General features: G+C 44.3%; 2 protein-coding genes across 2 annotated transcripts in view; one reads left to right on the top strand and one right to left on the bottom strand.

Moving 5' to 3' along the window:
- Hadhb (hydroxyacyl-CoA dehydrogenase/3-ketoacyl-CoA thiolase/enoyl-CoA hydratase (trifunctional protein), beta subunit) overlaps positions 1-5,504 on the top strand; it is a 33,782-nt gene extending 28,278 nt beyond the window's left edge. Inside the window, exon 8 of the mRNA XM_013013537.1 lies at positions 5,377-5,504. Coding sequence (XP_012868991.1) covers positions 5,377-5,504 — 128 coding nt within the window. The remainder of the gene's footprint in view (positions 1-5,376) is intronic.
- A 2,552-nt stretch (positions 5,505-8,056) lies between these two features.
- Positions 8,057-19,335, bottom strand: Adgrf3 (adhesion G protein-coupled receptor F3). Its single transcript, XM_013013624.1, has 13 exons — positions 19,231-19,335; positions 17,704-17,764; positions 17,230-17,370; positions 16,644-16,812; positions 15,725-15,969; positions 13,681-13,890; positions 13,084-13,227; positions 12,739-12,935; positions 12,244-12,423; positions 9,782-11,173; positions 8,714-8,755; positions 8,562-8,624; positions 8,057-8,136 (listed from the first exon to the last, which is right to left on the bottom strand). The coding sequence occupies exons 1-13, from the start codon at positions 19,312-19,314 to the stop codon at positions 8,080-8,082; spliced, it is 2,985 nt and encodes a 994-aa protein (XP_012869078.1). The 5' UTR covers positions 19,315-19,335; the 3' UTR covers positions 8,057-8,079.
- Between the last annotated feature and the right edge of the window lie 8,274 nt (positions 19,336-27,609).

The following is a 27,609-nucleotide window of genomic DNA, read 5'->3' as shown; positions in this document are numbered from 1 at the left end:
AGGACCAACACACACACACACACACACGCACGCGCGCACACACACACACGCACGCACGCACACACACACACGCACACACAAAATCACTTACAGGGACAACATGCAGGCCCAGCGTTCAAGCCCAGGCCCAGAGTTCAAGCCCAGGACCAACTCACATACACACACACGCACACACACACACACACGCACACACAAAATCACTTACAGGGACAACATGCAGGCCCAGAGTTCAAGCCCAGGCCCAGAGTTCAAGCCCAGGTCCAGAGTTCAAGCCCAGGACCAACACACTCACACACACAAAATCACTTACAGGGACAACATGCAGGCCCAGAGTTCAAGCCCAGGACCAACACACACACACACACACACAAAATCACTTACAGGGACAACATGCAGGCCCAGAGTTCAAGCCCAGGACCAACACACACATACACAATCACTTACCCCAACAGACAGTAGTGTTAGGAACATCTCAGTATATTTTTTTCCTTAAGGATAAGCTTTTATTCATTTATCAATTTAGTATAGCACCTTAATCTATGAAATTTCTTCAAGAGATAAAGCTGTCTTTCTAGAGAACTGAAGGACTTTTATTAGGGAATTAATTTACTGGTGGATCACTTACTGTTGTTCAGCTGGAGAGATTTTTATTCTGACAGATGTTTTCCTATCTACCTCTCTCACATTATAGACCCAACCCCCTGCCTGCCACAGCGTTACATTCTAGGAATAAAATCCAAAAGGAAGTCTAAGTCTAGGCTTTTTTAATTCTTTGATCCTGATATGAACATACTTTGTTTTTTGACAGATTTTATAAATGTTGTTACTGAATAAGGTTAATAAATAGGATATTTGAAAAGCATAAAGTCATACATTTAAAAGAGCTTTTTCTCAGAGACTTTGAAACAATAAGGTGTCTGTAACTTAGATCATTTTAGAATCATAATCAGGAACTCTGGTGTATGTGCTGGTGTTTAAACCCAAGGCCTCATACATGCTAAACAAGCACTCTATCATGAGCTATACCTTCAGCCAGAATGCTTTCTGACCTTTGTAACTACATTCACAGAAAACCTTGGCCATTTATATCTAGAGCCTTACCTCTGTGCCTAGTCCTGGGAGAGAGACAACTCACAAACAGCACTGTCCATAGTGCAGAGTCCACATAGCCACTGTTCTTTGGATTTAAATGTCTGAGCATAAATAGTATTTTTTTGGATGAATGATAATACCCGGTATCTTTCTTCAAGAAGATTATAGTATGTATAGTAAGTGAGGAGATGATGATCTGAGAAACTACATTAAACTCCACACTGGTTCATCAAAAGCCAGGATGAGTGTCAGTATGATTAGGGAGCCAGAAGAAGAATGAATTGGGTCAGAATTTTTTGTGCTGTGTATTTTAGTATGTTAATCACATCCACCGGATTTCATCAGTAACAAACTCCTCATCTCTATCCTGTCCCATATGTAAACTCATATTAGAAATAACCAGAAATATCTCTACATATTCAGATGTCCTCAGGAAAGAATCAGGGACAAAACCTCCTGTAGCTGAGGTTGAGATTATTCATGTTGGAGCATTAAAACAGTGCTTTTTTTTTTTTGGATAGTCTTACTATGTAGTCCAGGCTGGACTCAAATTCTTGCCCTTTCTACTTCACTCTCCAAGATACTGAGATTACAGACATGTATCACCAGGCCCAGTTTAAAAAACTGTGTTAGTCTGAAGAAAAACAAATAGTGTCTTAAAATTATTACTAGCAAAAGGGTCTGTTTATGGGGACCGGGCTGACTTGGAACTTGTGATCCCCAAGTCTTAGCCTTCCCAGCGTTGTGATTATAGGCATATACCACCACACCCAACTAAACTTTAATTTTTAGCCTATAATTTCCTTCAAACTCAACTTACTCAACACTCAACTACACAAGTATTGGTTAAGTGTTGGATATATAATATGAACTGAACGACATGTCCTCATTAAATTTATACTGGAGAGTTAAGGAAATAGATAATAAAGCAAATGATGAAAGTTAATATAAACAGAAAAAGAATAAATGGGTAACGTTTGGGAAAGGGCTTGGCTAGTCTCAAGATCATAATGGAAGCCAGTGAGGCTAGCACCCTGTTGGGGAGAGAAACTGTCACAGTATCAAGAGGCTTTTATGAAAGGCTATTAAAGAAGATGGGGTGGGCTGGGGATGTGATCAGTGTATAGCACTTGTTCACATAAGTGAGGCCTTGGGTTCAAGCCCCAGCACACAAAAAAGGAAAGGAAAAACAAAGATTACAACAGAGTGTATAGCAATATGAAAAGAAATGCTTTATATTGTAACAAAAAAGAATAAAGTTATATGCATATAACAAGTGAATAAAGAAGGTACAAGGAGGAGCTTGGAGCCTTGGCTCAGATGGTAGGGTGTCTGCCAGTGAGTGTAAAAGACAGGGAGTTCAAGTCCTGGTCTCTGATAGGGGAGAAAAAGAAGAAGGGGAAAAAAAGAACCCAAAATGTATAAGGAAAAAAATGGGGGAAAAAATCCCCCCAAAAGGGTATTATTAAAAGCAAAAAATCCCACAAGCCAGCTGCCGGTGCTCACACCTGTAATCCTAGCTACTCAAGACGCTGAGATCTGAGAATCAAGATTCAAAGCCAGCCCAGGCAAGGAAGTGTTCACATCCTTTAAAGTCTGTTTAATAAATATAGCAAGCACTTTTGGTGAAAGCCCAGGGATATATATTACCACCTACCCGAGTAATAGCTGATCTTTTGAATCCTGAGATACATTTACAAAATCCCTAGGTAAAGAACAGAGTTAGCTTCAATAATAAAATAATGAAATCAGAGGCATTCCACTGGAGCATTTACTTTACCTCAAATATGCTTTTGGCTTATAACCCAGGGCCAGAGCTTTGTCTTCTGCCATAATCAGCATTGCAGAAGCACCATCAGTCTGAACACTGTAGGATAACTTCCAAGTCAGTCTGTTCTTTCCATCCTTGCTGTTTTTGTTTGTTTAGTCTTGTACTTAACTGCTTGTTTTGAACTACAGTGTATACTAGCTTGAAGATAGAGACCAGGTAGCAAATCTTTAAACCTACACAGTGTTCAACTTGGTGCCTTATAAGTAATAGTTTGTCTTTTTTTTTAAGGGAAAAAACCACATTTTATTGGCATATATGGGTTGTATGGAGTGGAGGATCATTGTGATATTTCTATACTTGCATAAAATGTGCCCTGATCAAATTCCCCCTCTGTCATTTCCCCTTATCTCTACTCCCCCATGAATAATAGTTTCTTAATAGTATTGGTGGGAATTTAACTGAACTTAGAAGCCGGCTGTTTTCTGGAAGTTTAAAGGTTAAAATGATTGTGGTTTTCAGATAGGATTTAGACTCATGAAATTGTAAATGTCTATATTAGTTCAAATCAGGGTGGAGCTAGTACCTAGCACTGCACTCTGTGAGTACATAGCACTGTCTTTATGAACCCTCAGATCACTGCTGTAACTTGTGGCCATTACTGAAGAGGGGTAATGCCTAGGTTTTGGAGTGATCTAGACCTGTTTCTGATCCTGGCTTTGAGATTTGGATGAATGACTTAACTTTTTGAAGCCTTAATTTGGGAGCTGAGAATATGATTCAGTGAGAGTATTGCATAGCATACATGAGGCCCTGGACTTGATTTCTTTTCTTTTCTTTTTTTTTTTTTTGGAGCCTCCTATGTATTACACAGACAATAATATAAACACAGCCCATGTTATTTACTCAGCATGGTGACTGCTGGCTCTGGAGCCATGGACATGGACTTGAGGCTGAGCTGCCTGATCCATGTTAGGCTTGTAAGTTTGTTTTTTAAAGATAATGGCTTATGCAATTGCTGGGAAACAGCATAAAACATGCCCCCTTCTTCCCCCCCCCCCCCGACACACACACACACAGTGGTGGACTGGGGCTTGAGCTCAGGGCCTTGGTGCTATCCCTGGGTTTTTTCTTTTTTTTTTTTTTAATTGTAAAGATACTATACAGAGGGTTACAGTTACATGAGTAAGGTAATGAGTACATTTCCTATTGAGCATTGTTACCCCCTCCATTGTTTTCCCCCTACCATCCCTTCCCTCCCTCCCTTCCTCGAGGTTCTTTTTTTTTTTTTTGATTGTGATTAAGTGATTACATAATTTCCCGAATTTCACAGTATTGTGGAATAATGATGCTCATTTAAAGTCACAAGTTCATTCTAACTTTCCGGAGCAAATTGTCTATCACAGTCTATAACATATAACGGTGTACACATGTTATACACCATACATGTGATCAGCAGCAATGGGGATATTTAGTAGTGGTTCAACCAGATGAGTGGGAGTTCTTTGTTTCTTAAGTCTTGCTAGTTTTGTCGTACCTGGACTTGATTTCTTAGCACCATACAAGATGATGGTGATAACAATCTTTTATAGAGCCTCTTTCAAAAATCATGCTGATAGACAGTCTAGGCATGTATGTATCCATGTATATTTATTGGTGTTTATATACCAATATAGGTATGTGTATATATACTGTATGCTATCTGATTCACTGTCCACAAACCTTTTTTTTCCCCACAGATCTTTTGAAGTGGGCATCATGAGCCCTATTTTAAGAGAAAAATTGAGGTTCCAACTAGCTCATAACTCTTGTTTTTCTTTATCTTCCTTCTTTTCTTCCTTCTTTCCTTCCTTCCTTCCTCTCTCTCTCTCTCTTTCTCTCTCTCTCTTTTTGTTGGTCATAGGGCTTGAACTCAGGGCCTGGGAGCTCTCCCTGAGCTTTTTCACTCAAGGCTAAATAAAGCTCTTCTACTTTGAGCCACAGTGCCACTTGGTTTTTCTGGTGGTTAATTGGAGATAAGAATCTCATGGACTTTTCTGCCTGAGCTGGCTTTGAACCATGATCCTCAGATCTCAACCTCCTGAGTAGTTTAGGATTACAGGCATAAACCACCAATGCCCAGCTAGCTTGTAACTTTCCATGAGCACACTGTAGTTGAATGGCAGAGCCAGAATCAGACTTCAAAGTCTATACTTTCTTTTTTTCCCCTAAACTTTTTAAAAATAATTTTTTATTGAGATTAAGTGATTACATAAATTTCACAAATTTCACTGTGTTGTGAGATAGTGGTACTTAAAGTCACAAACACATTTTAACCATCAGAAGGCAAATTGTCCTTATCATGGTCTATAATGTTGGTGAATTCTATGAGCCTTGATAATACAACTATTTCTTCCACATCAGGTGATCTGTGCATTTCTTTCCAAAGGCTATACTTTCCCACTGGTCTCTCTTGCCTCTGTCCTGGCTGGCTTCTTACCTCTCATTGCTCTAACTGATTTTCTTTTCTTTTGCAGGGCCATGCTATGATAGTAGAAGCTTATCCAAAGTGATCGGTCTAGAAGAGGAGACCTGGTTTCTGTGCAGCACTCACACTGGGCAATGCCGTTTCAATGCATTACTAAGTGACACCTGTAGTTCCTAGCTCCTCATAGGAAAATGACATTTGTGGCCTTCTGTTAAATACTTTGTAATTAAGCCTTGCCAGTGTTCTGAGCTTTCCAGTAATCACAGCTTACTGTTCTTTCAGGGATTTCTAACTTACAAGAATATCACACAGATATGTTAAACAGCTGTTTTTGATCTCTTGTCATTGGACACTAAATGAGTGGGTTGCAGTTTGGAAAAGGGGTAGCTGAGATTTGGAACCATCTTTGTAACATTTGCAAATTGTACACTTGTTCCTGCGTCCTAAAGATAATTATTTTCTTTAAAATACAAACCAATGTGCCTACATTAATTATAGAAAAATAATTCATAATCTAAACATCACTGAAAATTTTAAATGTTTAGATACAAGAATACCATGTTGGTCAACCCTAATAAAGTAGAGAAGTACTGGAGAACTCTGTCTCTTTTTTTTTCTTTAATTTTAGTTTTTTTTAAATTGTTATCATAAAGGCGATGTACAGAGGGGCTACAGTTACGTAAGTCAGGTAATGAGTACATTTCTTTTTGGACAGTGTCACTCCTTCCCTCACTCCCAGTCTCATTTTTATTTAAAAAAAAAAAAAGTAGGTGGTTCTCTTGATACTGAGCCATAAGACCTGTCTGCCTTTACAGCTCTGGCCTCTCAGAGTTGGAACAACTATGAGGCATAGAAACATCACAATGACTCTAGTTAGTATGTTCCATTTGAAAGCATAATTTAATCCAGTTATAGAAATGCTTGTACCACTTTACCCACAACAGAAATATGCATACAAATTAAGTAAAGATGAAATATTTATAAAAACAATATTTTCCATGGCATGTGATAGCATATTCATTTTTATTTTGACAGAAATCATTCCCATCCCATTTTATAAAAATATCCATAGACTATATAATTCAAAAAGACTGAATCAGATCTAAGTCATTGATATAGGTCAACATTTTCACAGAAGCCTCTCATTTTCTTTTGTAATTTGGTTAATTCAACCAGTTTCCTCCATCTTCTGAAAACTCCTTAAACTTTACTCCTCCATATCTAGTCTTAGCCTGATCCTGTCACTTTTAGAAGTCAGTGCTTGTAGCCAGACATGGTGGTTCACTTTTTTTCTACAATCCCAGCACTTGGAAGGCTGAAACAGGAGGATTTCAATTTCGAGGCCAGCTTGGGCTATCTAGCAAGAACCTGTGTCCAAAAACTAAAATAGAAAACTAAACAAAAACCAGTCACTACTCATACTTTGTTTTCTTTAAGTGCTGTCAGACAGTGGTACTTTTCTCCCCATTAAAAAAATTTATAAACCAGGCACCAGTAGCTGACACCTGTAATCCTAGCTACTCAGGAGGCTGAGATCTGAGGATCGTGGTTCAAAGCCAGCCTGGGCAGAAATGTCCATGAGACACTTATCTCTAAGTAACCACTAGAAAACTGGAGGTGGCGCTGTGGCTCAAGTGGTAGGGTGTTCACCTTGAGCTGAAGAGCTGAGGGACATCTCCTAGGCCCAGAGTTCAAGCCCTGTGACCAACAAAAATAAAAAATTTATAATGAGGACTGGGTTATGACTCACGTGGTAGAACACTTGTCTAGCAAGTCCAAGGCCTGAGTTCAAGCCTGAGTTCAAGTTCAGTATGATACACACAGAAAAAAAATGATAATGAAGTTCTTTCAAATGTGCTTGTATCAGTCCCTTTTTATGCATGCATAAAACTTATATTGATTTTAAAAAAATTAAAGAGAAACCAATTAAGTTCGACTTTTCCTAAACCTTGAAAAGAGATAGCTTCATCCTCCAATATTTGTAAGATAAGCAGTTTCTGTCGATTGTTCATCTTTCCTTCCTAATTCAAAAAGAAATAACAAGTCACTGCGTAGTTGAAACCATTTTTACCCACTCTACCTGTAATATGTACTGTAGGTAAGTTAAAATGTGGCAGACAGTTTTGCTTGCCATTATTTTGAACACTTTGCCACAAAGGCAGACTTATTCACTAGATCCTTAGGTAGCTTCAGCTGGGTTTTCATGTTATTCTTGCTTGGGAATTGAGGGATGGGGAGAAGTGAGCTGCAAGAGAAACCAGTATGACTGAAAGCAATAAAAGCCTGCCTTTATCCAGGGGCTGGGCTGGGGGAGAGAAGAAGGGCTCCTGGGGCAGATTCCCCAGGTTCTTATTTCTTTGGTGGGGGAGTGGGAGAAGGAACAGGTGTCTATGTGGTTCACCCTGAAGTGTCTGCCTTTTCTGTGAAAGAATTCACTCAGGATTGGGACTAGTGACAGAACACCTTGCCTAAGTTCTGCAGGCTGCCCTTCCCCATTTAGACACCAAGCCCAGCAGGGCACTTCATTTAAGTCAAAGGTCTCTCAGGATAGTTTACAACTTGGTAGTATGAAGAGGGATTTTCAGTGAGTTTGGCCCAGGTTTGTTGATATGCCTTTTCCTCTGAGGCCCATGTAGAAACAGCTACTCTTTGTGGACTGGGTCTGTGAAGAGGAGCTATTGACAAGAACCTGGCTGGGAGGGAAGGGCTTATCATACCAGCCTCACTCCATGCTGTTTCTGAGAAAGCTGACTCACCTCTTTTTCACTTCTACCTTTGCTGTGTTCCAGATAGAAGTTTCATTTGTGGTCTAGGAAGACATGGAAAGGCCCAGTTACAGGTGATCATTATTACAGTCAGCCCCTACATGAAGAGGTTGCCTCCATTTTGACCATCACACTTGCCCTCTTCCTGGGCTTTCTTTGGTCATCCCCAAGAAAGGGGCAGCTACATCGGTCCCATGACTAACAATCTATCCTTTGTCTTCAGGTGCTGGCCTGAGTTTAGATGAGGGAAACCACAGACAAGAGCATCATCAGACATTCAGATTGAAGTCAGGAACCTAGGAAACCAGGTCTGACTGCTCTGGCTGGCCTGTCTCTTCATAGTTCTAGAGATCTTGAACCTGAAACCTGCTCATTCTAAAAACACCCTTCTAGTTATGCCTACCTGTGTACATCTCTGAGGAACACTAGGGAATACCTGAGCTGCTGAGATTTTGAAGCAAACACTCACCAGGGTGATGGCAGAATTGGGGAACCGGGTACGACAGAAGTGTTTGCGTAAAGCCTCTTGTACCTGCAGGAGAGGTAAGTACCCCAGTTATGCCAGCTAGATCCTGCACTTCAGACTGCCAGGCAGCAAGGGGAAAGCTTGGGTGGACTCACCTTCTTGTCTGAGAGGCAACCGAACACTAAGATGAAGACACCCTGTGAAGTTGAGACATGGGGAACCACAGGTCAAGTGAAGGAAAAACCAACCCAAATCAAGTGGCTCGCTCTCCACTTCTTTTCAGCTTTGGGTCTTTGGTCTAATCCATGTCCTGAAGCTTCTAGCTCCATTTTTCTATACATTAGCACCCTCAAAGCCTAGAATTCACTCCAGGTACTTTTTAAAAAAATTGTTACAGTTAATAAGGAGGATATCAAAAGATTGGGTCCTTGGGGGCCCTGGTGGCTCAAGCCTGTAATCCTAACTACTCAGGTGATTGAGATCTGAGGACTGAGGTTTGAAACCAGCCCAAGCAGGAAAACCTGTAAGACTCTTAAATGAAGCACCAAAAATCTAGAAGTAGAGCTGTGGCTCAAGTGGTAGAACACTAGGCTTGAGCAAAAAAGCTAAGGTATAGCGCCCAGGCTAAAGTCCCAATATTGGCATACCTCCTACACAACATACACAGAGACTAGGTCCCGACCATTTTCTGACTTTAAGAGCAAAATCAGGTACTATTTTACAAATTAAAAAAATGGAAGTTTAGCCGGGCGTTGGCTCACGCCTGTTATCCTAGCTACTCAGGAGGCTGAGATCTGAGGATCTCAGGTTCTGAAGTTCAAAGCCAGCCCAAGCAGGAAAGTCCATGAAACTCTTATCTCCAATAAACCACCAGAAAACTGGACGTGGCACTGTGGCTCAAGTGGTAGAGTGCTTGCTTGAGCTGAAGAGCTGAGGGACAGTGCCCAGGCCTAGAGTTCAAGCCCCATGAGAAACAAAAAAAAGACAAACCCCAAAACAAAAAACAGAAGCTTAGAGAGGTTATATAGTTTTTCCAAAGTGATCCAGGTAGGCAGTGGAGGAACTGGAATCTATACCTAAGCCTTCTAGAATTCCTGAGCCTATGTCCTTTTGTTGGTGGTGGTGGTTGTGGTGTGTGTGTGTGTGTGTGTGTGTGTGTGTGTGTGTTCCACCCTGTTACATCCTCGAGAAATGATCAGTAATGAAAGTCAACCATCACCTACCTGGAGGGTGTTGAGAATGGTGAAGATGTAATGAGGAACTATGGAGACGTCCTCTAATATAATGGCTATACCAAATCCCCAGGTAAGGCCGAAGATGGGTGTGAGAATGAGCAAGGCTTTCAGTACCCCCAGAAGAGCTTGGTGCTTCTCCGCTGGAGGTCCCTCTGACAGCGAAGGTCTCAGCAACTTCAGCACAACTATAGCTAGTACTATCCCATTCACACCCACTATGGCCAGCACTGGCCCAGAGAAGGTGTACAATCCTACTCCCTTTACATTCAACCAGCATCTCCCCTCCCACAGGTACAGCCCTTGAGGCAGGTAGAGGCCCAGGGCCACACCTGCAAACCCCAGTGGGCACAAGTAGCCAGTGGTGACCATCATGAAGAGAACTATGTGCTTGGACAGATGATGGAAGACAAAAAGCAACTGATGAGCCAACATCAGGGACTGCGCCAGCATCCAGAAAAAAGCGGCCAGATAGAAATAATGACACAGGAATGTAGAGGCCAAACAGAGTGGGCTGCAGAATTCTAGATGAAAGAATGTGTCTCCAAGAAAGCAAGTGTCTGCGACCAGCAAGCAGATCACCATGTTGAACAGGGCAGTGTGGCGGAAGAAGGCGACTTTGTTCCTCACCACAGCTCTCCACACCAGCCTGTACACACCAAGGCACACAAGCAGTGCCAGTATGGAAGCTCCCAAGCCCATCTTAGTGAGCAGCTCCAGGATGGGACTTTCTGGAACAATGTTTCGAGACATAAGGATGGAGAAGGAGGTAAGATGCTTGCAGATGCACCGTGCGGTGGGGCTGGCACTGGTTGCTTTTGCTTGGCACCCTTTTTCTGACCAGCCCCCATTACCCTGAAAGAGATGGTGGTCCCAGAAGACACAGTGCAGGGTGCTGTCTGGGTCCCCAAAGTCCATGATGACTTCTGCCTTGGTGAAAGCTTCACCATCTGCCATGATGGAGATGACAAGGACCAGACCAGGGGTATGGTACGGAGAGTCTTTCAGCCCTGGTCCATAATTTGGGGGCAGAAAATGGTCCAGTTTCTGCAGCACTAAGCTAGTAATGCTGATGTTGGTTGCAGCATGAATCAGTGGAGCCAATGAGTGCCTGGAAATCTGTGCCTGAAGGAGGGGCCACGTGGAGAAGGAGATTTGGTACTCATCAGGAAATGGAGGCCCAAAGTGATGGCTCTGCAGCAGCACATTGGATGAGTTGAAGAAAAAGGGGTGATCTTGTGGGTACAGGCTGCGTACCAGCGTCTCCACAGCCAGCAAGAAATCGGATGCCATCGAGGGCTTCTGGGCCTGAGCCAGGGGCCACAAAGGAACCAGAGTGCTGGTGTTCATGTCTAGAACTTTGTCTGTAGTTACCAGGAGATCCTGCAGTAGCAACAAAGACAAGCTTGATCTACTAGGGTCCACTGTGTGGAGACAGCAGCCCCACAGCTTACACACCCCACCTCTGTCCTTCCTTCTCCAGAGCAAGACTAAGGATTAGCAAGACACATGGAGAGGAAGTCAGGTCTATAAAGAAAACTTTCTGGATAGAAAGAATGGGGTGCGAGCCCTAGTCAACCACCTGAGACATTGTCACCAATGTGATTTCCTGATTCACACCCAGCCCTTCTTTCTGATGACGCTTCTCCCCCGCCCATCATCCCTTGGGGCCACCCAGGTCCTAAGTGTTTTCCTGTCTAATTCTTTAACCCCTCCAGTTCTACAAAGCTAGAAATGGTGTCCAGTGACAGGACACAAATGATCTGAAGTTGACAGCCACTTGCATGTCTATGCAGCTATATGTCTTCCCTGGACATAAAAGGTATGTCCTATCATTCTTTGCTCCTTTATTTTTCTTATTTTGCCAGTCCTGGGCCTGAACTCAGGGCCTGGGCACTGTCCCTGAGCTTCTTTTGCTCAAGGCTAGCACTCTACCACTTGAGCCACAGCACCACTTCCAGCTTTTTCTGTGGATGTGGTACTGAGGAATGGAACCCAGGGCTTCATGCATGCTAGGCAAGCACTCTACTGCTAAGCCACATTCCCAACCCCTCCTTAATATTCTTTTAGGTGCAGTTTATGGGTCACCCACCAATGCCCGTACTGTAAGCCAGGCCAGGTGAGTCCAGTCAAGTCAAGTGTATTTGTCTCTGTATAGGCATAGTGTGTATGTGTTTGTGTGTGTGTATGTGTGTGCACACGTGTGTGTGTACACATATTTCTGTCTGCACGTCTCCAACACTTTCCTGCCCTCCAACCTCCCACATGTTCCCACTGTCAGGCTTTCTCCATTCTCCATGGCCTTGGAGACTGGTATCTAAGAAGAGCAAAGGATCCAAAGCAGACACCTTGGGCCCTAGAAAGGTCTACTTTGGGTGGCCTGCATGAGGAGCAGAAGTGCCCATAGGTGAAATGCCCGGATGTGCTCCCCTGCTGTGACTCAGAGGTTTCACCTGCAGGACAGTGCTGTCCAGCTGCACTCTGGCCCTGGCTACCACTTCAGCCAGTACTGTCACGGTGCTCAGCAGTTCCCGTAAGTCAGAGGGTGAGCTTGCTACCGCCACCAACATCTGGAGCTGTTTCAGGATCCAGGGCACCTCCACACCAGGATTGCCCTGGCCTGCCTGTAGCAGCTGAGACAAACAAAGCAACAGGAAGGGCTGTCAGGGGAAGGCTCACTAGGGCATTCTCTCCCAGGGGAGCTGAAGCAGCTGAGGGAGTGAGGAGTGGGCAGGCGGGAGGAGGTGAGATGACAGATGCTTGCGGGGTTGATGGGTCTATGGTTTAGGACCCATGCAGAGGCCCCACACCTGCTTCCTGGCTCTGCTAGGTCAGAGGAGCCCAGTAAGTGGTGGGCTGGCCTTGGGAAAGGATCCAAAAAGTGGGTCCTGAGGGAGGGAAGGGTGGATGGGCATGTTATGAGGGAGGGATGTGGGTCACAGCTTTACCCTGGCCTTAGCACACAAGGCTAGGATCCTCTTGTCTGTGCAGTCGCTCTGGATGGGTCCCCAGGTTCCATTGGGCCCACAGGGCCTCTTCACCACTCCCTTCTTGTTTGCAGGACACGAGGCCTGTGCGATGTGGCCGGCCTTGGTGACATTCCAGGCAATTTCTGAAAAGTCGTCAGGGCAGGTGGTATCTCCAGCTGAAGAATGGAGATCAGAGTTAGACCTAGCAGCTGTGGACGAACCTGAGCCTTTGGGCAGAAACCCATGCAGGCCTTGATGCTTAGCCCCATAACCCAGGAGAAAGGAAGAACAAGCAGCTGAGAGGTCAGCCCAAGTACTACCTACCCCGGATGATGGTGACAGAGACCGGAATACTGAGAGGAGGCAGGCCCTGGCTCTTGAGGACACAGGTATATGTGGTATCTGCTGCTGGGCAGTGCTGAACAGCCAGCACAAGGCACTGAGAGCCTGCTGTGTTGTGTGAGAAGGCTGAGGGTGAGAGAGATGGGAAAAGGGAATATCAGGGCAGAACCCAGCAGGCCCCATGCTGTTCAGTCCATCTAGAAAATTTAAAAGTGGATGAAGCAGTGGGAAAGAGAACAGTGCGCTGTGGGTATCCAATCACAGAGCAGGATTAGAACTCTGTCAACGGGCACTGGTGGGGGAGGGGATATCTCTAGCTCCAGGACTCAGTTTCCACAGTTACCTTCCTCGCTTGGCAAATGAGGACTATCAACAAACTAATCTCAATGGATTTATTGCAAGAGCTAAGTGGGATTCTGTGGATGTATACATGGTTGTATTGATATCAACCAAACTGGATTGTTCTTGATAAGGTACAATTGTGTTGGACTTAGGACCCCCCCCCCCATGCACCCAAAACTCCCATAAGGTGAAGACTCGGTTACCTGGTGGAGATCAGCTAGGCCCTTTCACTCCTACCTTGGCTGCCCTCCATGGGGCTCCAGGCAGCTGTGTAAACTAAGTTTGTGGTGGGGACACAGCAACTCAACTGGAAGCCAGGGGAGGTGGCACAGGAAATGGACAGCTGGTCTGGAAGTTGAGCCACGTCTGTCTTCTGCAAGGGCACTTCTACTGTGTGGTTCAGCCTCCACGTGAATTCCTGGGCCTCGAAGACACTTAGATACTCACCTGCAAACACATACCTTTTGCACATTGGTACTACCACAGACCTGTTTGCACCCCACAATCTCTGCTGCTTCCCAAGCCACAGTTCATGTCCTCCTACTTTATTCCCACTTCTGCTGGTCACTCAGAGCTTACTCTCCACCAGAATGGTCTCAGGGTGACCCTTTTGGAGGATATTTCCTACCCCCAACAAGGACTTGTATGAGGAAGAAGAGGTTCCAGGCCCTTCCTTCTTACCTGGTGACCATAAATTATGAGGTGAGCATCTTTGCTCACAGCATGATACATTCCATTCCTATGCTATCTCCTGTCATTTAACATGTAGATTAAACAGCAGTCTATTCTCAGCTGAAATTCAGTGCTTGCTTTCTTTCTTTCTTTCTCTTTCTCTCTCTCTCTCTCTCTCTCTCCCCCCTCCCTCTCTGTCTCTTTGTCAGTCATGGGGCTTGAACTCAGGGCCTAGGCACTGTTTCTGAGCTGTTTTGATATAGGCTAGTACTCTACCACTTTAAGCCACAGCACCACTTCTGGTTTTCTGGTGGTTACTTGGAAGTAAGAGTCTCATGGACTTTCCTGCCCAGAATGGCTTTGAACCATAATCCTCAGATCTCAGCTTTCTGAGTAGCTAGGATTACAGGCATGGACCACCAGTGCCTGGTGTCTTTTTTGTTTTTTAAAATGTGGTATTTGAATTTGAACTCCTGGCTTTGAGATTGGTAGGTAAAAGCTGTGTATTTTTAGCCATGCCTCTGGCCCACAGCTGAAATTGCTATATTTCCAGCATTCTCCAGATTATGCATTTCCTTTGCTAACAGGAGTGCATCTATGAACAAGTAAGTATACTTTCCAAACCAAAACATAATTAAAAGAGTGACGTTGTTTTACACTTTTGCAATGTCTCTTTAATGAATGTTTGGCTGAGAACTGTGTCTCTTCCACATTCACTTGCTGTGATATGGCTATATAACAGCTTGCTATCCTAGGACAACTACTGGGACTTCTGAAGTCCTGAAAGGGTCCAGATGTCCCCAGACTGTAGTGGAAATTTCAGTGGTGTTTTTAAGAAATTCTCCATATTATAGACTATCACAACAAAATCCTCCCATGCAACTAATATAAAAAACCAATATAGGCTAATAAAAACTAATATATGCTAAAATATTAGCAACTAATATATGCTAATAAGAATAAATTTAAAAAAAGAGCTGGCTGTTGGTGACTCACACCTGTAATCCTAGCTACTTAGGATGCTGAGATCTGAGAACTGCAGTTTGCAGCCAGTCTAGGCAGAAAAAGTCTGTGAGACTCTTATCACCAATTAATCAGCAAAAAACAACAACAACAAAAACCCAAGCCAGAAGTAGAGATGTGGTTCAAGTGGTAGAGTGCCAGCTTTGAATAAAAAAGCTGAGCAAGAGTACAAGGCCTTGGAGTTCAAGCCCCAGTACTGACACAATAAATAAAAATAAATAGGAAGGCCGAGCGTTGATGGCTCACACCTATAGTTCTAGCTACTCAGGAGGCTGAGACCTGAGGATCATGGTTCAAAGCCAGCTCAGGCAGGAAACTCTGTGAGACTCTTATCTGCAATAAACCACTAGAAAACTGGAAGTGGTGCTGTGGCTCAAGTGGTAGTGCACTAGCTTTGAGCTGAAGAGCTGAGGGATAGTGCCCAGGCCCAGAGTTCAAGCCCCATGACTGACAAAATAAATAAATCAATAGGAAAATGAGTAGGGAGAGGTGAGAGGAAAAGGAAGGGAAGGGAAGGAGAAGAGGGAGGAGGAAGGGAAAGGAAGAGAAAGAGAAGAGAGATCTAGGCAGGAAGAGATAGGGCTACCTGCCCAGTGGTGGGACATGTGGGCAATGCTGAGGGCAGCCTGGCCCTGGCTGGAGGTCAGGGACACCTGTGTTCCTGACTGCAGAATGATAGGTGTAGAGCTCCTTGGGCGCTTCAGGAACCACTTCACATGGGTGGCTGGCTGGTTCGTGAGGAGCATGAGGTTGAGTGTGTTGCCAGGCCTCTGCAGTGGGGAGCTCAGGCTCAGCTTGCCGGGCACTGTGGGGAAACAGGAGACAGAGGCCTGGAGGAGGAGTTCTGTCCTTCCACAGCTTCTGTAGCCCATCCCTCCATGCCCAGCTTATTTGTTGTTGTTGTTGTTTTGTCAGTCATGGGGGTTGAACTCTGGGCCTGGGCACTGACCCTCAGCTCTTCAGCTCAAGGCTAGCACTCTACCGCTTGAGCCACAGCGCCACTTCCAGTTTTCTAGTAGTTTATTGGAGATAAGCGTCTCACCGAGTTTCCTGCCCAGACTGGCTTTGACCCTTGATCCTCAGATCTCAGCCTCCTGAGTAGCTAGGATTACAGGCGTGAGCCACGGGGCCCCGGCTTTTTGTTGTTGTTGTTCCATGCACATGCATGTGAGTGTGGCTACTGCAATGCTGCCTGGAAGACCCTCCCATTGGGAATCCAGGAAGGAAGCCTTTTGGCCTATCACTTCTCAGGAACTTGGGGCTGCTGGAGCTGAAAAGCAAGGTCACTGTGTCCTTCCTCCCCTTGTCCCTTTGTCTCTGGGGACACCATTCATTATTCTTATTGCTTAGGTCCCTAGCTCACAGTTTGCTATGGTGGCCGGTTTTTTGGCCTGCCTGGAGGAGCAGCTGGGCTTGGACCAGTTGGGAGAAAAATCACAGAATGTCTTGCTTTAGATAATGCTTTCACACAAGGATGCCAGTTTCCCAGTTCCCAGAAGTCCTCACCTGGTGGCAGCAACTGGCAGTAGCCAGGGACAGAATGGTGGAAGATGAGGCATTTGCAAAGCTGAAGGTGGTGGTCACAGAGAACATGTTGGGAACAGACCGTGTTGTTCCATTGGTAGCCAGAGCGACAAGTACAGTGGCTGTGCCCTGTGCTGTTGGCATTACATTCTGTGACAGTGAGAAAGGGACTTAGAAGCAGACAGGCTGACAAAGCCAGGCAACAGGACCTGAAATGGAAGGATGCCTAAGCAGCTGTAGGGTTGGGTCTCCACAAGTTCCAGGGGCCTTGGCCATGCCCACCCATCAGGACACCTCTGCAGCTCAGGCATACGTGGAATGGCAGAGTCCATGCAGGGGCATCAGGTGAAGGGGTGGAGAAGGCCTGGCCTACTCTGTCTTGTCACTGTGCACAAGTGACAAGACTGGATGGTGAACAGGGAGGGGTCTGTTGGCAGGAAGATGAGGAAGGAGCTGGGTCAGGGAACTAGAATGGGACGGGCATCTCTCACTCAGGCAAGCTGGCAGTGAGAGGGCTGGAAGCACGGGCTCCCTTCCCTCCAAGCCCTCTTCCTCCGCCACTGTTACCTGTGGTCAGATGGAGACCAGTGAGTGTTCTTGGGGAAGAGGAGGCTGAGGCAGCAGGGAGAATCAGAGTCCTGGAGAGGGCTGGTGGCCAGATCCTGTCTGGAAATTCCAGATGTACATAGATGGAAACCAAGACTGACTCTGTAGGAGCAGAGGGCACAAGGTACTGCAGGGGAGCAGAGGCAGCAAGACCCTGTGCCAGTCTCTTTTGCCTCCCATAGGCAACATGGGCAAATGCATTCTCCCATCACCTGTCTAGGCACACACACATGGAATGCAGGACGACTTCTGCACTAGCCTAGAGTATTCAGACACAGCTTCATGTCACTCTTCCTGAAACTCGTACGGCACAGGGAATGTACTGCTCTAGTCTGATCCACCCAGAGCAGGGCCTCTCTCTCTCTCTCTCTGTCCCTCCTGGTTCTTCCTTTTGGCCTTCCCTGCTTCCATTTCCTGTTTGTTCTTTCTTCTTACCCTCTGCTCCATTGTCTCGGTCCAGCTGCTGCAGAGGTTCTCCTCCAGCCTGACTTTGTTCCTGGAACAGTACAAAGGAGATGCCTCTAGCCAGGCACCAGTGGCCCATGCCTGTAATCCTAATTACTCAGAGGCTGAGCGCTGAGGATGGAACTTTGAAGCCAGCCCAGGTGGAAAGACTGTGAGACTCTTACCTCCAATTAATCACTACAAACCTTGAAGTGGAGCTGTGGCTCAAGTGGTACAGTGCCAGTCTTGAGTAAAAAAGGTCAAGGGTATTACACACACACACACACACACACACACACATGAGGAGAGGCCTCTGAGGAGAGGTGACTTTGGGGCTGGCCTGAAAAATCAGGAATGACTTGGTGGTTTCCAAGCTCTTCTTTTTGCTAGGCATCAAGTGCATGTATCAGAAGGGGGAAGCAGGCTTCCAGTAGAGGTACCAGGGACACAACCCAGAGATCCCACCAGGGACTGCGGTCTCATCTGGACCCAGGAACCAGACACACCCTGGGAGTCAACATGCTTTGTTTAGCTCCTTCCTGAATTTACCTGTCCCTGGGCCCCTAGGCTAATGAAGATGGCAAGGACTAGAGCCCCAGCAGGGATGCTGGCTAGTGCCAGGCTGTGTGGAGGCCTTATTAGTCCCTCCACAGGGAGGTGAGCAATGAGTATCTTCCTTTAATTTCAAGTTCCTGGGAATGATTTCCTTGCTTACTCTCTCCTCTCTGAAAATACCAAGTGCAAGCTGGGTCTGATGGGTCATCTGTAGTGGCAGGAGGCAGAAGGATCACTTGGGCTGACTTGAGTCTGAAAGCTGCCTGGGCAACGTATAAAGATTCTGTCTCAATAAAAATAAATTAATAATTAGCAAGCTATGGTGGTCTACACCTGTAATCTCAGCTCTGAGGAGAGGCAAAGGAGGAAACATCACTGTACAAGACAAAAAAGAAATGAGGCTATGTGAAAAATAATCTAGAATAACTCCAGAACCCCCCCCAATCAATCAATTATTCAATCAATCAATCAGGTAGGTTCAAAGGTAAGGATAAAATGTAGAGTTAGATATTGATAAAGTCATCCATTTAGATAAAGGTAGCTACAGCAATAGATTTAGTCTTAGAGATAGAGGTAAGTTTAAAGATAGGTTATATAGATATCAATGGAAATATCTTTCGGAGAGAAAATAGATTTAAAAAATACTAATCTAGGCTCTGCTTACTTTTCTTAGATTCTGTCCTATCCTCAATGCTAAATTTGGTAAGTTTGTCATTCCTTTTCCTTTTTAAAATCCTTAGTATGACCAACAGGGCCTTTATCTAAAGGACAGTAGGTGTCATTGGGTCTCACACAGACTCAGATGAAGAAATAAGAATTGTCCCCAGGGCTGACTGTCCCACCACAAGCCAACCCTTTCCTTTCAGTCCTTGCCCTTTACCTGTTCTTACATCTCACAAAACCTGAGGTCCTTACTCTGAATTCTTCAGACCCTCCCGAAATCTTCACCCCAGTCATACTTACAGGCTGGGATGTGGGGATAATTGGGGATGCCAGCAAGGAAAGTGTCATAGCCAGGAGCAGCCGGGGGATAGCTGGACAGACCATGGCTCAATGGAGCAATCCCCACGAACCCTCCTGCTTCTGCATCATGCAAATTTCCTTGCTGAAGAGCTGCCAGGCAGTGCACAGATGGGTGGGAGGGCTGGGTGGAAGGAAGTCAGGGCAAGGTGACAGAGGAAATGCTATAGTCTGTGACTGAGTCAAATGTACATTCAGGTCACTGCAGCCCATATGCTCCTGTGCGAGCAGTGTTCCTCTTGGAGTCTCCTTTCCCCAGGGAAAGGAGAGAAGGTAGGGGTTCCTGGGTCACAAACAAAAGTGTGCAAAGAAGCCAGATTCCATCAGTCTTGTTCCCCAAGATGTGGGAAATCTGGGTACCAGGGCCCAGGAAGCTGGATCACTTAGCAAAGAACCATGGCTAGAAAGAAATGAAAAGATCAGAGCTGATTGCTACTGTAAAATAATTTCTAGGTACACTAGTGTTTTAAGTATATAAGAGAATCTGAAAAAATACTTGTAGAATTGTCAAATAATGTCAAAAAGTAACTTTGAAATGAAGGTTTTTAATTTTTTGTTTTATTTTAATTAGCATATATTAATAGTACAAGGGAATTTCATTGTGAGAGAAAGCATTTTGGCCTTTTGTGTGTGACAATCCTGGGGCTTGAACTCGGGACTTGAGGGCTGTCCCTGAGCTTCTTTTGTTCAGGACTAGCACTCTACCACTTGAGCCACAGCACCACTTCTGGCTCTTTTTTTTTAAATTTTTTTTCACTTCTGGCTTTTTCTGTGTATGTGGTACAGAGGAATCAAAGCCAGGGCTTCATGCATGCTAGACAAGCACTCTACTACTAAGACACCTTCCCAGTCCAAGAAAGGTTTTTAGAACAAGAGACAAGCTGGCACTTAGAAGTCCATGAGACTCTTGTCTCCAATAATCAGCAAGAAGCTGGAAGTAGACCTATGACTCAAGTGGTAGAGCACCAGCCTTAAGTGAAAAATGAACAGCATTCAGGCCCAGAGTTCAAGTCCCAGTACTGGTATGCATGTATACACACACACATACACCAAACAAACAAACCAAACCAAAGAGATAAAATTGGAAAGACAAAATGATGTAAACTTGACTGTTTAAAAAGTTTAAAATTTGACATGAAAAGAATAAATTTTTGATGGTATTGAAATCATGGCCTCATGCTTGCTAGACAGGCACTCTATTACTTAAGCCATAACTCCAAGAATCATTTTCTTCCTTCCTTCCTTCCTTCTTCTCTTTCTTTCTCTCTTTCTTTCTCTTTCTTTTTTTCCAGTCCTGGAACTTGAACTCAGGGCCTGAGCACTGTCCCTGAGCTTCTTTTGCTCAAGGCTAGCATTCTTCCACTTGAGCCACAGTGCCATTTCTGGCTTTTTCTGTTTATCTGGTACTGAGGAATTGAACCTCGGGCTTCATGCATGCTAGGCAAGCACTGAAGCACTAAGCCACATTCCCAGCCCCAAGAAACATTTTCTTAACAGAAGGATTTTCTTATACTTAACATATCAATGAGATAGAAAAGAGGCAAATGTTGGAATAGTTAGATAAACATACTTTTCAAATCAACCTACTTCCCACAAAAAATGGAATAGTTTATTAAAAAGTCTTAAAGAAATGTATGTCAGGTTGGGGGACACAATTTAACTGCCTTGTAAGCTCCAGGCCCAGAGTTGAAACCCCAGTACTGTCTTACACACACAAAACAATAGAGCACAATAAAACACACTAAATGCTGTTTGAAAAAGGAAGGAGGTTGGGGGAGGGAGAAGTGGGTTTGTTCAATGTGTACTCTGTGTGTGTGTACTCTGTGTGTGTGTGTGTGTGTGTGTGTGTGTGTGTATGGAAATGCCACAATGAAACCCCTTCGTACTACAAATGTATTCTTAATTAAAAACAAAATAAAAGTGTGTCAAGGACCAAAAACTTACTGTTTCTGCTTATTTTCTACTTGTATCTGTCTATGGTTTACCATGCTTGTAGTCATTTGATATCCTTTCATTGACTCTTGACTACAGAACACAAGTACACATCTAACATGATAATTTTCCTCTTTGGGGGCAATTTTGGAATTGAACCTCCACCTTCACTTCCTCCTCTTCCTCTTCATCTTCTTCATCAGAAATCAAATCCAGTCTCATGCATGAGCATTATATCACTGAGCTATAATCCAGTTGCTTTCTGAACCATGAAGCAGAAAGACTAAAGTAGCTCTTTTAACAAGAATGGTTGTGCACATCTATAATCCTAGCTACTTGGGAAGGTGAAGCAAGAGGATCAGAAGTTTGAGGACAGTCTGGCCTACACAGTGAAACCTTGTCTTAGGAAAACAAAAACAAGCCGGGTGTTGGTGGCTCACACCTGTAATTCTAGCTACTCAGGAGGCTGAGATCTGAGAATCATGGTTCAAAGCCAGCCCAGGCAGGAAAGCCCAAGAGACTCTTATCTCCAATAAACCACTCAGAAAACCGGAAGTGGGGCTGGGAAGGTGGCTCAGTGGTAGAGCACTTGTCTTGCAGGCCTGAGGCACTGGGTTCAATTCCTCAGCACCACATAAGCAAAAAGAAAAAAGCCGGAAGCAGCGCTGTGGCTCAAGTGGTAGAGCGTTAGCCTTGAGCTGAAGAGCTGAGGAATAACACCAAGGCCCAGAGTTCAAGCCCCACAACTGACAATAAATAAATAAACAAACCATAGCCAGTACCTGTGTTCATGCCTACTCTGGGGACTGAGATCTGAGAATCGCAGTTAGAAGCCAGTCAGTGCAGAAAATTCTGTGAGACTCTTTATCTCCTACTAACCAGCAAAAAGCCTGAAGTAGAGCTGTAGCTCAAGTAATAGAGTACCAGCCTTGAGTGAAAAAGCTACAAGGCAGTGCGCAGGCTCTGAATTCAAGACCCAGTACCAGCACAAGCAACAACCACAACCACAGAAAACCCTCTTTGTATAGATCAGACCTGTCTCTGTCAGCCTCCACTGACCTCCCCACTGGGATCATCCAGAACCTGTAGTCCTCCTCCTATTGTTTAGTCACCTTTAGAGGGTGAATTGGCAGGAACTCTTGTTTTCTTCCAGTCACCCACAGAATTTATGGTCACCAAATGTGCAAGATTTTCCACACTAAGCAATTTTCCATTTTTTGGTGGACCCCAGTGCATGTTCTACAGTGTAGCGATGTTATGTACTTGGAGGTGGTATCAGGTCCTGTAAAGTGAAGGGCTCAGTCTCCCTGTCCCCTCCCCAATCAGGACACCATTTGCAAGTCCAACTTGTCTTGTCCCCTGTGTTTCTGACCAACTAGTTCTGCAAAGGTTTGATAGTTTGCTAGATTAGCTCACAGAATTTAAGAAAATAGCTTCCTTACTAGAGTACTGATTCATTAAAAGATACACCGAACCAGAACCTGTCAGAAGGGAGTGGTGCAGAGGAATGTGAGAAGAGGGCTGTTTGAGCATTTTCTCTGGGCATGACAACTCACTGTATTGCTTTATGTTCACTGCCCAGAAGCACTCTGAGCTAGAGGCTCCAATGGTGACTTTCTCACATGGATGTATGAACTGGATCTCTAGCTCTTCTCTCTCAGGAGGGTTGCACGCCTGGTTCTCCTGGCAGCCCCTCACATAGAGGCCACCCAAAATGCTTCATCCACCACTCCCCTCACTAGCTTGTAAAAAGACATATAAAAAGACACTACTACAACTGGGTACTGGTGGCTCATGTCTATAATCCTAGCTACGCAGGAGGCTGAGATCTAAGGATGGGGGCTCAAAACCAGCCTGGGCAGGAAAGTCTGTGAGACTCATCTCCAGTCAACCACTAGAAAACCAGAAATGGTGCTGTGGGTCAAGTGGTAGCCTTGAGCACAAAGAGGCTCAGGGAAGTGCCCAGTCCCTGAGTTCAACCCCCACAACTCCCCCCCCCCCAAAAGACACTATTCTGGAGACTTGAGGCTTTTAGGAGCTGTGTGCCGTGAATCTGGGCAAAAGCCAGATGTACATGCCTTATAATGTCACAGGAAGCAATTTTCTTGGACAGAAACATTGCAAATACAGAACAGCAGTAGTGACAGCCATGGTAACAGGGGACCCTGGCCACACATGCCTTCTTTTACCAGAGTATTATTTCTTTTAATACATACCTAGACTTTCATTTCTAATAGAAATATCCTTGTTTGAGGATTAGAAGTGCTAAAGAGCTATACCTGTATGAACATAACATTAAATAAATCAGTTCTAGAACTTCATTCTACTTAATTCTTGCTGCAGTTCGTTAACTACTTGTGTGTGTGTGTGTGTGTGTGTGTGTGTGTGTGTGTCTTCTTCCTTTGTAGCAGTATAGGTAGGCTCTAGGGTTCATCTTTTTTTCTTTCTTTTTTTATTTTTGTCATGGGGCTTGAATTCTGGGCCTGGCCACTGTTCCTCAGCACTTCAGCTTAAGGCTAGTGCTCTACCCTTTGAGCTACAGTGCCACTTCTGGTTTTCTGGTGGTTTATTGGAGATAAGAGTCTCATGGACTTTTCCTGACCAGGCTGGCTTTGAACCGTGATCCTCAGATTTCAGCCTCCTGAATAGCTAGGATTACAGGTATGAGCCACCAGCACCTGGTTTTAGGGTCCATCTTAAGGCCTGATTCTTTTTTTTTTCTTTTTTTTTTGGGTCCAGTCGTGGGGCCTGAACTCTGGGCCTGGGCGCTGTCCCTCAACTCTTCAGCTCAAGGCTAGCACTCTACCACTTGAGCCACAGTGCCACTTCCTGTTTTTTTCTTTTTGCTTATGTGGTGCTGAAGAATCGAACCCAGGGCCTCATGCATGCAAGGCAAGCGCTCTACCACTGAGCCACCTTCCCAGCCCATAGGCCTGATACTTCTAAGCTGCTCATTCACTTTCTCTCAAGTACCTACATATTCTTTTCAAGACAAACGAGCTGGTTGGTGCCTGCCATGAAGGCTGACTTCTCAAATTATCCCTTTAGTGTCTAATTTTCCTACCTTCACGCCAAACCAGAAGGAGAAAACTGATATGTATGGCAAGTTGCTGGCTTGCTTGGGAGCCCTATGACTGCCTACTTATAAGTAAAACACAGGTCACCCTAACAAGCACTGTCTTAACACAAATTTGTTAACTGTGTTATGAAGCAATACAACTTATAATTATATTATTATAGAGAACTTTTACAGTTCTAGTGTTGTAGCTTTGTGAAAATTTTCTGATAGACTTTAAAAGTACTAAATTTTAATTTTATTTAAAAGTAAAAAAAAACACAAAAAGCTGGGTGCTGGTGGCTCTATAATCTTAGCTATTCAGGAGGCTGAGATCTGAGGACTGCAGTTTGAAGCCAGCCTGAGCAGGAAAGTCCATGAGACTTTTTTGTTGTTGTTGTTGTTGGTCATGGGGCTTGAACTCTGGGCTTGGGTGCTGTCCCTTCAGCTCAAGGCGAGTGTTCTACCGCTTGAGTCACAGTGCCACTTCCAGTTTTCTAGTGGTTTATTGGAGATCAGAGTCTCACAGACTTTTCTGCCTGGGTTGGCTCTGAACCCTGATCCTTGGATCTCAGCCTGCTGAGTGGATAGGATTATGGGCATGAGCCACCGGCGCCTGGCTCCATGAGACTTTTATTTCCAATTAACCACCAGAAAACCAGAAGCTTTGAGCAAAAAAACCTCAAGAGCAGCGTCCATACCCTGAGTTCAAGCCCCATGACCAACAAAACAACAACAACAACAACAAAATAAAAACACCTGTTATAAACTGGGGCTGGTGGCTCACACCTATAATCCTAATTACTCAGGAGGCTGAGATCTTAGGATCAAGGTTAAAAGCCAGCCTGGGCAGAAATATCCCCGGGACTCTTAGCTTCAAGGTATGGCTCAAGTGGTAGAACACCAGCCTTGAGCAAAAAAAGTTAAGCAAAAGTACAAAAGCTTGAGTTCAGGCCCCAGTATTGGCATCCTGACTATATATATGTATGTGTGTGTGTGTGTGTGTGTGTGTGTATAGCTGCATATATGTATAAGTATGTATATGCCTATGTATATAAATATATGATATTCTCTCCCCTGTGGTTATCAGTACATTTTAGTTGTAAGAAATAGGTGTTATGTGCTTTTCATTTTGTGTGCTTTTATTTTTCATATGACACAAATAATCCAGTCTCCATTTTTAAATATTGGATCAAAATGCAATTAATACAAAAATCTCTTACAAGGTTCCATTTCAATGATTGTTAGCGTATCTCCTATGTTGTAAAACCTTCATTACTAACTTCAGAACCTTCTCATTGCTGTGGGAAGAAATCCAATCCTGTTAGCAGTTATTCCCAGCTTCCCATACCCGCCACCCCTCCACCCCACTTCACCATCTACTTTCTGTCTCTACAGATTTGCTTATTCTAGGCATTTTATATGATCAGAATCACTCAAGGTCTGGCTTCTTTCACTTAGCAGCATGTTTTCAGAGTTCATCGAGCTTGTGTCAGTACTCATGGGTAGCAGTCAGCCACAAGCAATGGGAAAATGCAAAGGCAACCTAAAATGTAATTAAACTTCCCAGCTCACAGGTAGCTGCAGCACTGTGGCCTGGATTTAAGGGCAGGAATTTCTCATAGGCCATCTCAATAATCAAATCCCAAAGACTAATGCTATTGTTCTCACCATAGAGATAACCCACTTTCAGTCTATTGAATTTATACTCGAACCTGGTACTTAAAATTATTTTAATGAACTACAAACAGGAGAAAAGCCTGGCATCTGCGTAACCATTTTGTGTTTATCATTGTTCTAAGCCATTCTCTCCACAGTCACTTTGTAATAACCTTGGGCTGCAGGAAAAATGGGGTTGATCAATAACATAGTTGTGGCAAAGACTAAAACTACCCTTAAGGAACTGCAGAGTGTTACAGGACAGACTACACCTAAATGAGGACAACTATCAGTAATGATCAGGCCGTAGTCTATAACTGAAGGAATCTCATGGGAACTAAATTGCCCCTTTCAAGTGATGATAGTGACAATAACTTCTCCATAACTCAGAAAACCTGAAGTGACATAATGACCAGCCAGGCCATGTCTTTAACTGAGATTGAAATTAGGCATACCTTTGTCCTCTGCCTTTTGCTATTCTTCTGCTTAAACCTGATGCTCAGGCCTGTGGCTAGAAGATGGCTGAGGATGAACTAAAGTGATGTCTTTCTATGGCATGTCTATGTTACATAACCTCTTTTTCTGCCACACTTCTTTCCTATCCATTTTACTATGGTCATGTCTTTTTTAAGTACAGGGGAGGGGGAGATGGAGAATCAGAGAGGAAGTGGGGAAAACAGACTTTCAGGGAAAACTATTTGGCTTAGAGAACATACAATGATCTAGGAAAAAAATGTGACAGGTTGCCAGTGATTCCCTATGGGACCAAGATAGAGGACAATTCTAGTTGACAAGACTATCCAGCTGTGTAGACACACTTCCCTTTTTCTCTGTGATGAGTTCAGGAGTAAGGAACTTTTTATTTAGCTAAGAACCACTTAATACTTATAATATCACTTGTGGATCATATAAATTATCCACTTAAAAATTAACCTGCTTGGTCGGGTGCTGGTGGCTCACACCTGTAATTCTAGCTACTCAGGAGGCTGAGATCTGAGGATCAAGGTTCAAACCCAGTGAGAGCAGAAAACTCTGTGAGACTCTTATCCCCAATTAACCACCAGAAAACCAGAAGTAGAGTGTGGTTCAAAGTGGTAGAGCACTAGCCTTGAGCTAAACAGTGCCTTGGCCATGAGTTTAAGTCTCATGACTAACAACAACAACAACAACAAAAGCTAGCGTATTATATTTGGTCAAATATTTAATTACCTCACCTCTAATGTGATGCCAGGAACTGCTTGTCTTTGGTAAGAAGAGATGCTAGCTGACATTGATGTTGTTTCTAGTCTCACTGCCATTTTAGGTTGTGTCAACTAGTCTGAATGTAGTTGACTCCTTGCAGTGTGTTTTGTTGTTGTTGTTGTTGTTGTTGTTGATTGTGGGGCTTGAACTCTGGGCCTGGGCACTGTTCCTCAGCTCTTCAGCTCAAGGCTAGCGCTCTACCACTTGAGCCACAGCATCACTTCCAGTTTTCTGTGGTTTACTGAAGACAAGAATCTCATGGACTTTCCTGCTTGGGCTGGCTATGAACTGCGATCCTCAGATCTCAGCCTCCTAAGTAGCTAGGATTATAGGTGCCTGGCTATAGTGTTAAGTTTTGAAAGAACTTTTTGCAACAGTAAGTTGTTCTGAAAATAGATGCGTATTTCAGTGCTTATATCCTCAAAGTATTCATC

The sequence above is a fragment of the Dipodomys ordii genome, unplaced genomic scaffold, assembly GCF_000151885.1.
Source record: "Dipodomys ordii isolate 6190 unplaced genomic scaffold, Dord_2.0 Scaffold20, whole genome shotgun sequence".
In the NCBI taxonomy this organism is placed as follows: Eukaryota; Metazoa; Chordata; class Mammalia; order Rodentia; family Heteromyidae; genus Dipodomys; species Dipodomys ordii.
The sequence above is the reverse complement of the archived record's forward strand: the minus strand, read 5'-3'. Positions and strand labels throughout refer to the sequence as shown.

Excerpts from the sequence above, each read along its gene's own strand:
- Adgrf3 (XM_013013624.1), bottom strand. The coding sequence starts at position 19,314 with ATGGTCTGTCCAGCTATCCCCCGGCTGCTCCTGGCTATGACACTTTCC. Across the intron at positions 16,813-17,229 it reads TGGTCTCCATCTGACCACAG|AATGTAATGCCAACAGCACA; the intron begins GTAACAGTGGCG and ends TCACTGTCACAG. Across the intron at positions 8,625-8,713 it reads GTTGCCTCTCAGACAAGAAG|GTACAAGAGGCTTTACGCAA; the intron begins GTGAGTCCACCC and ends CCTCTCCTGCAG.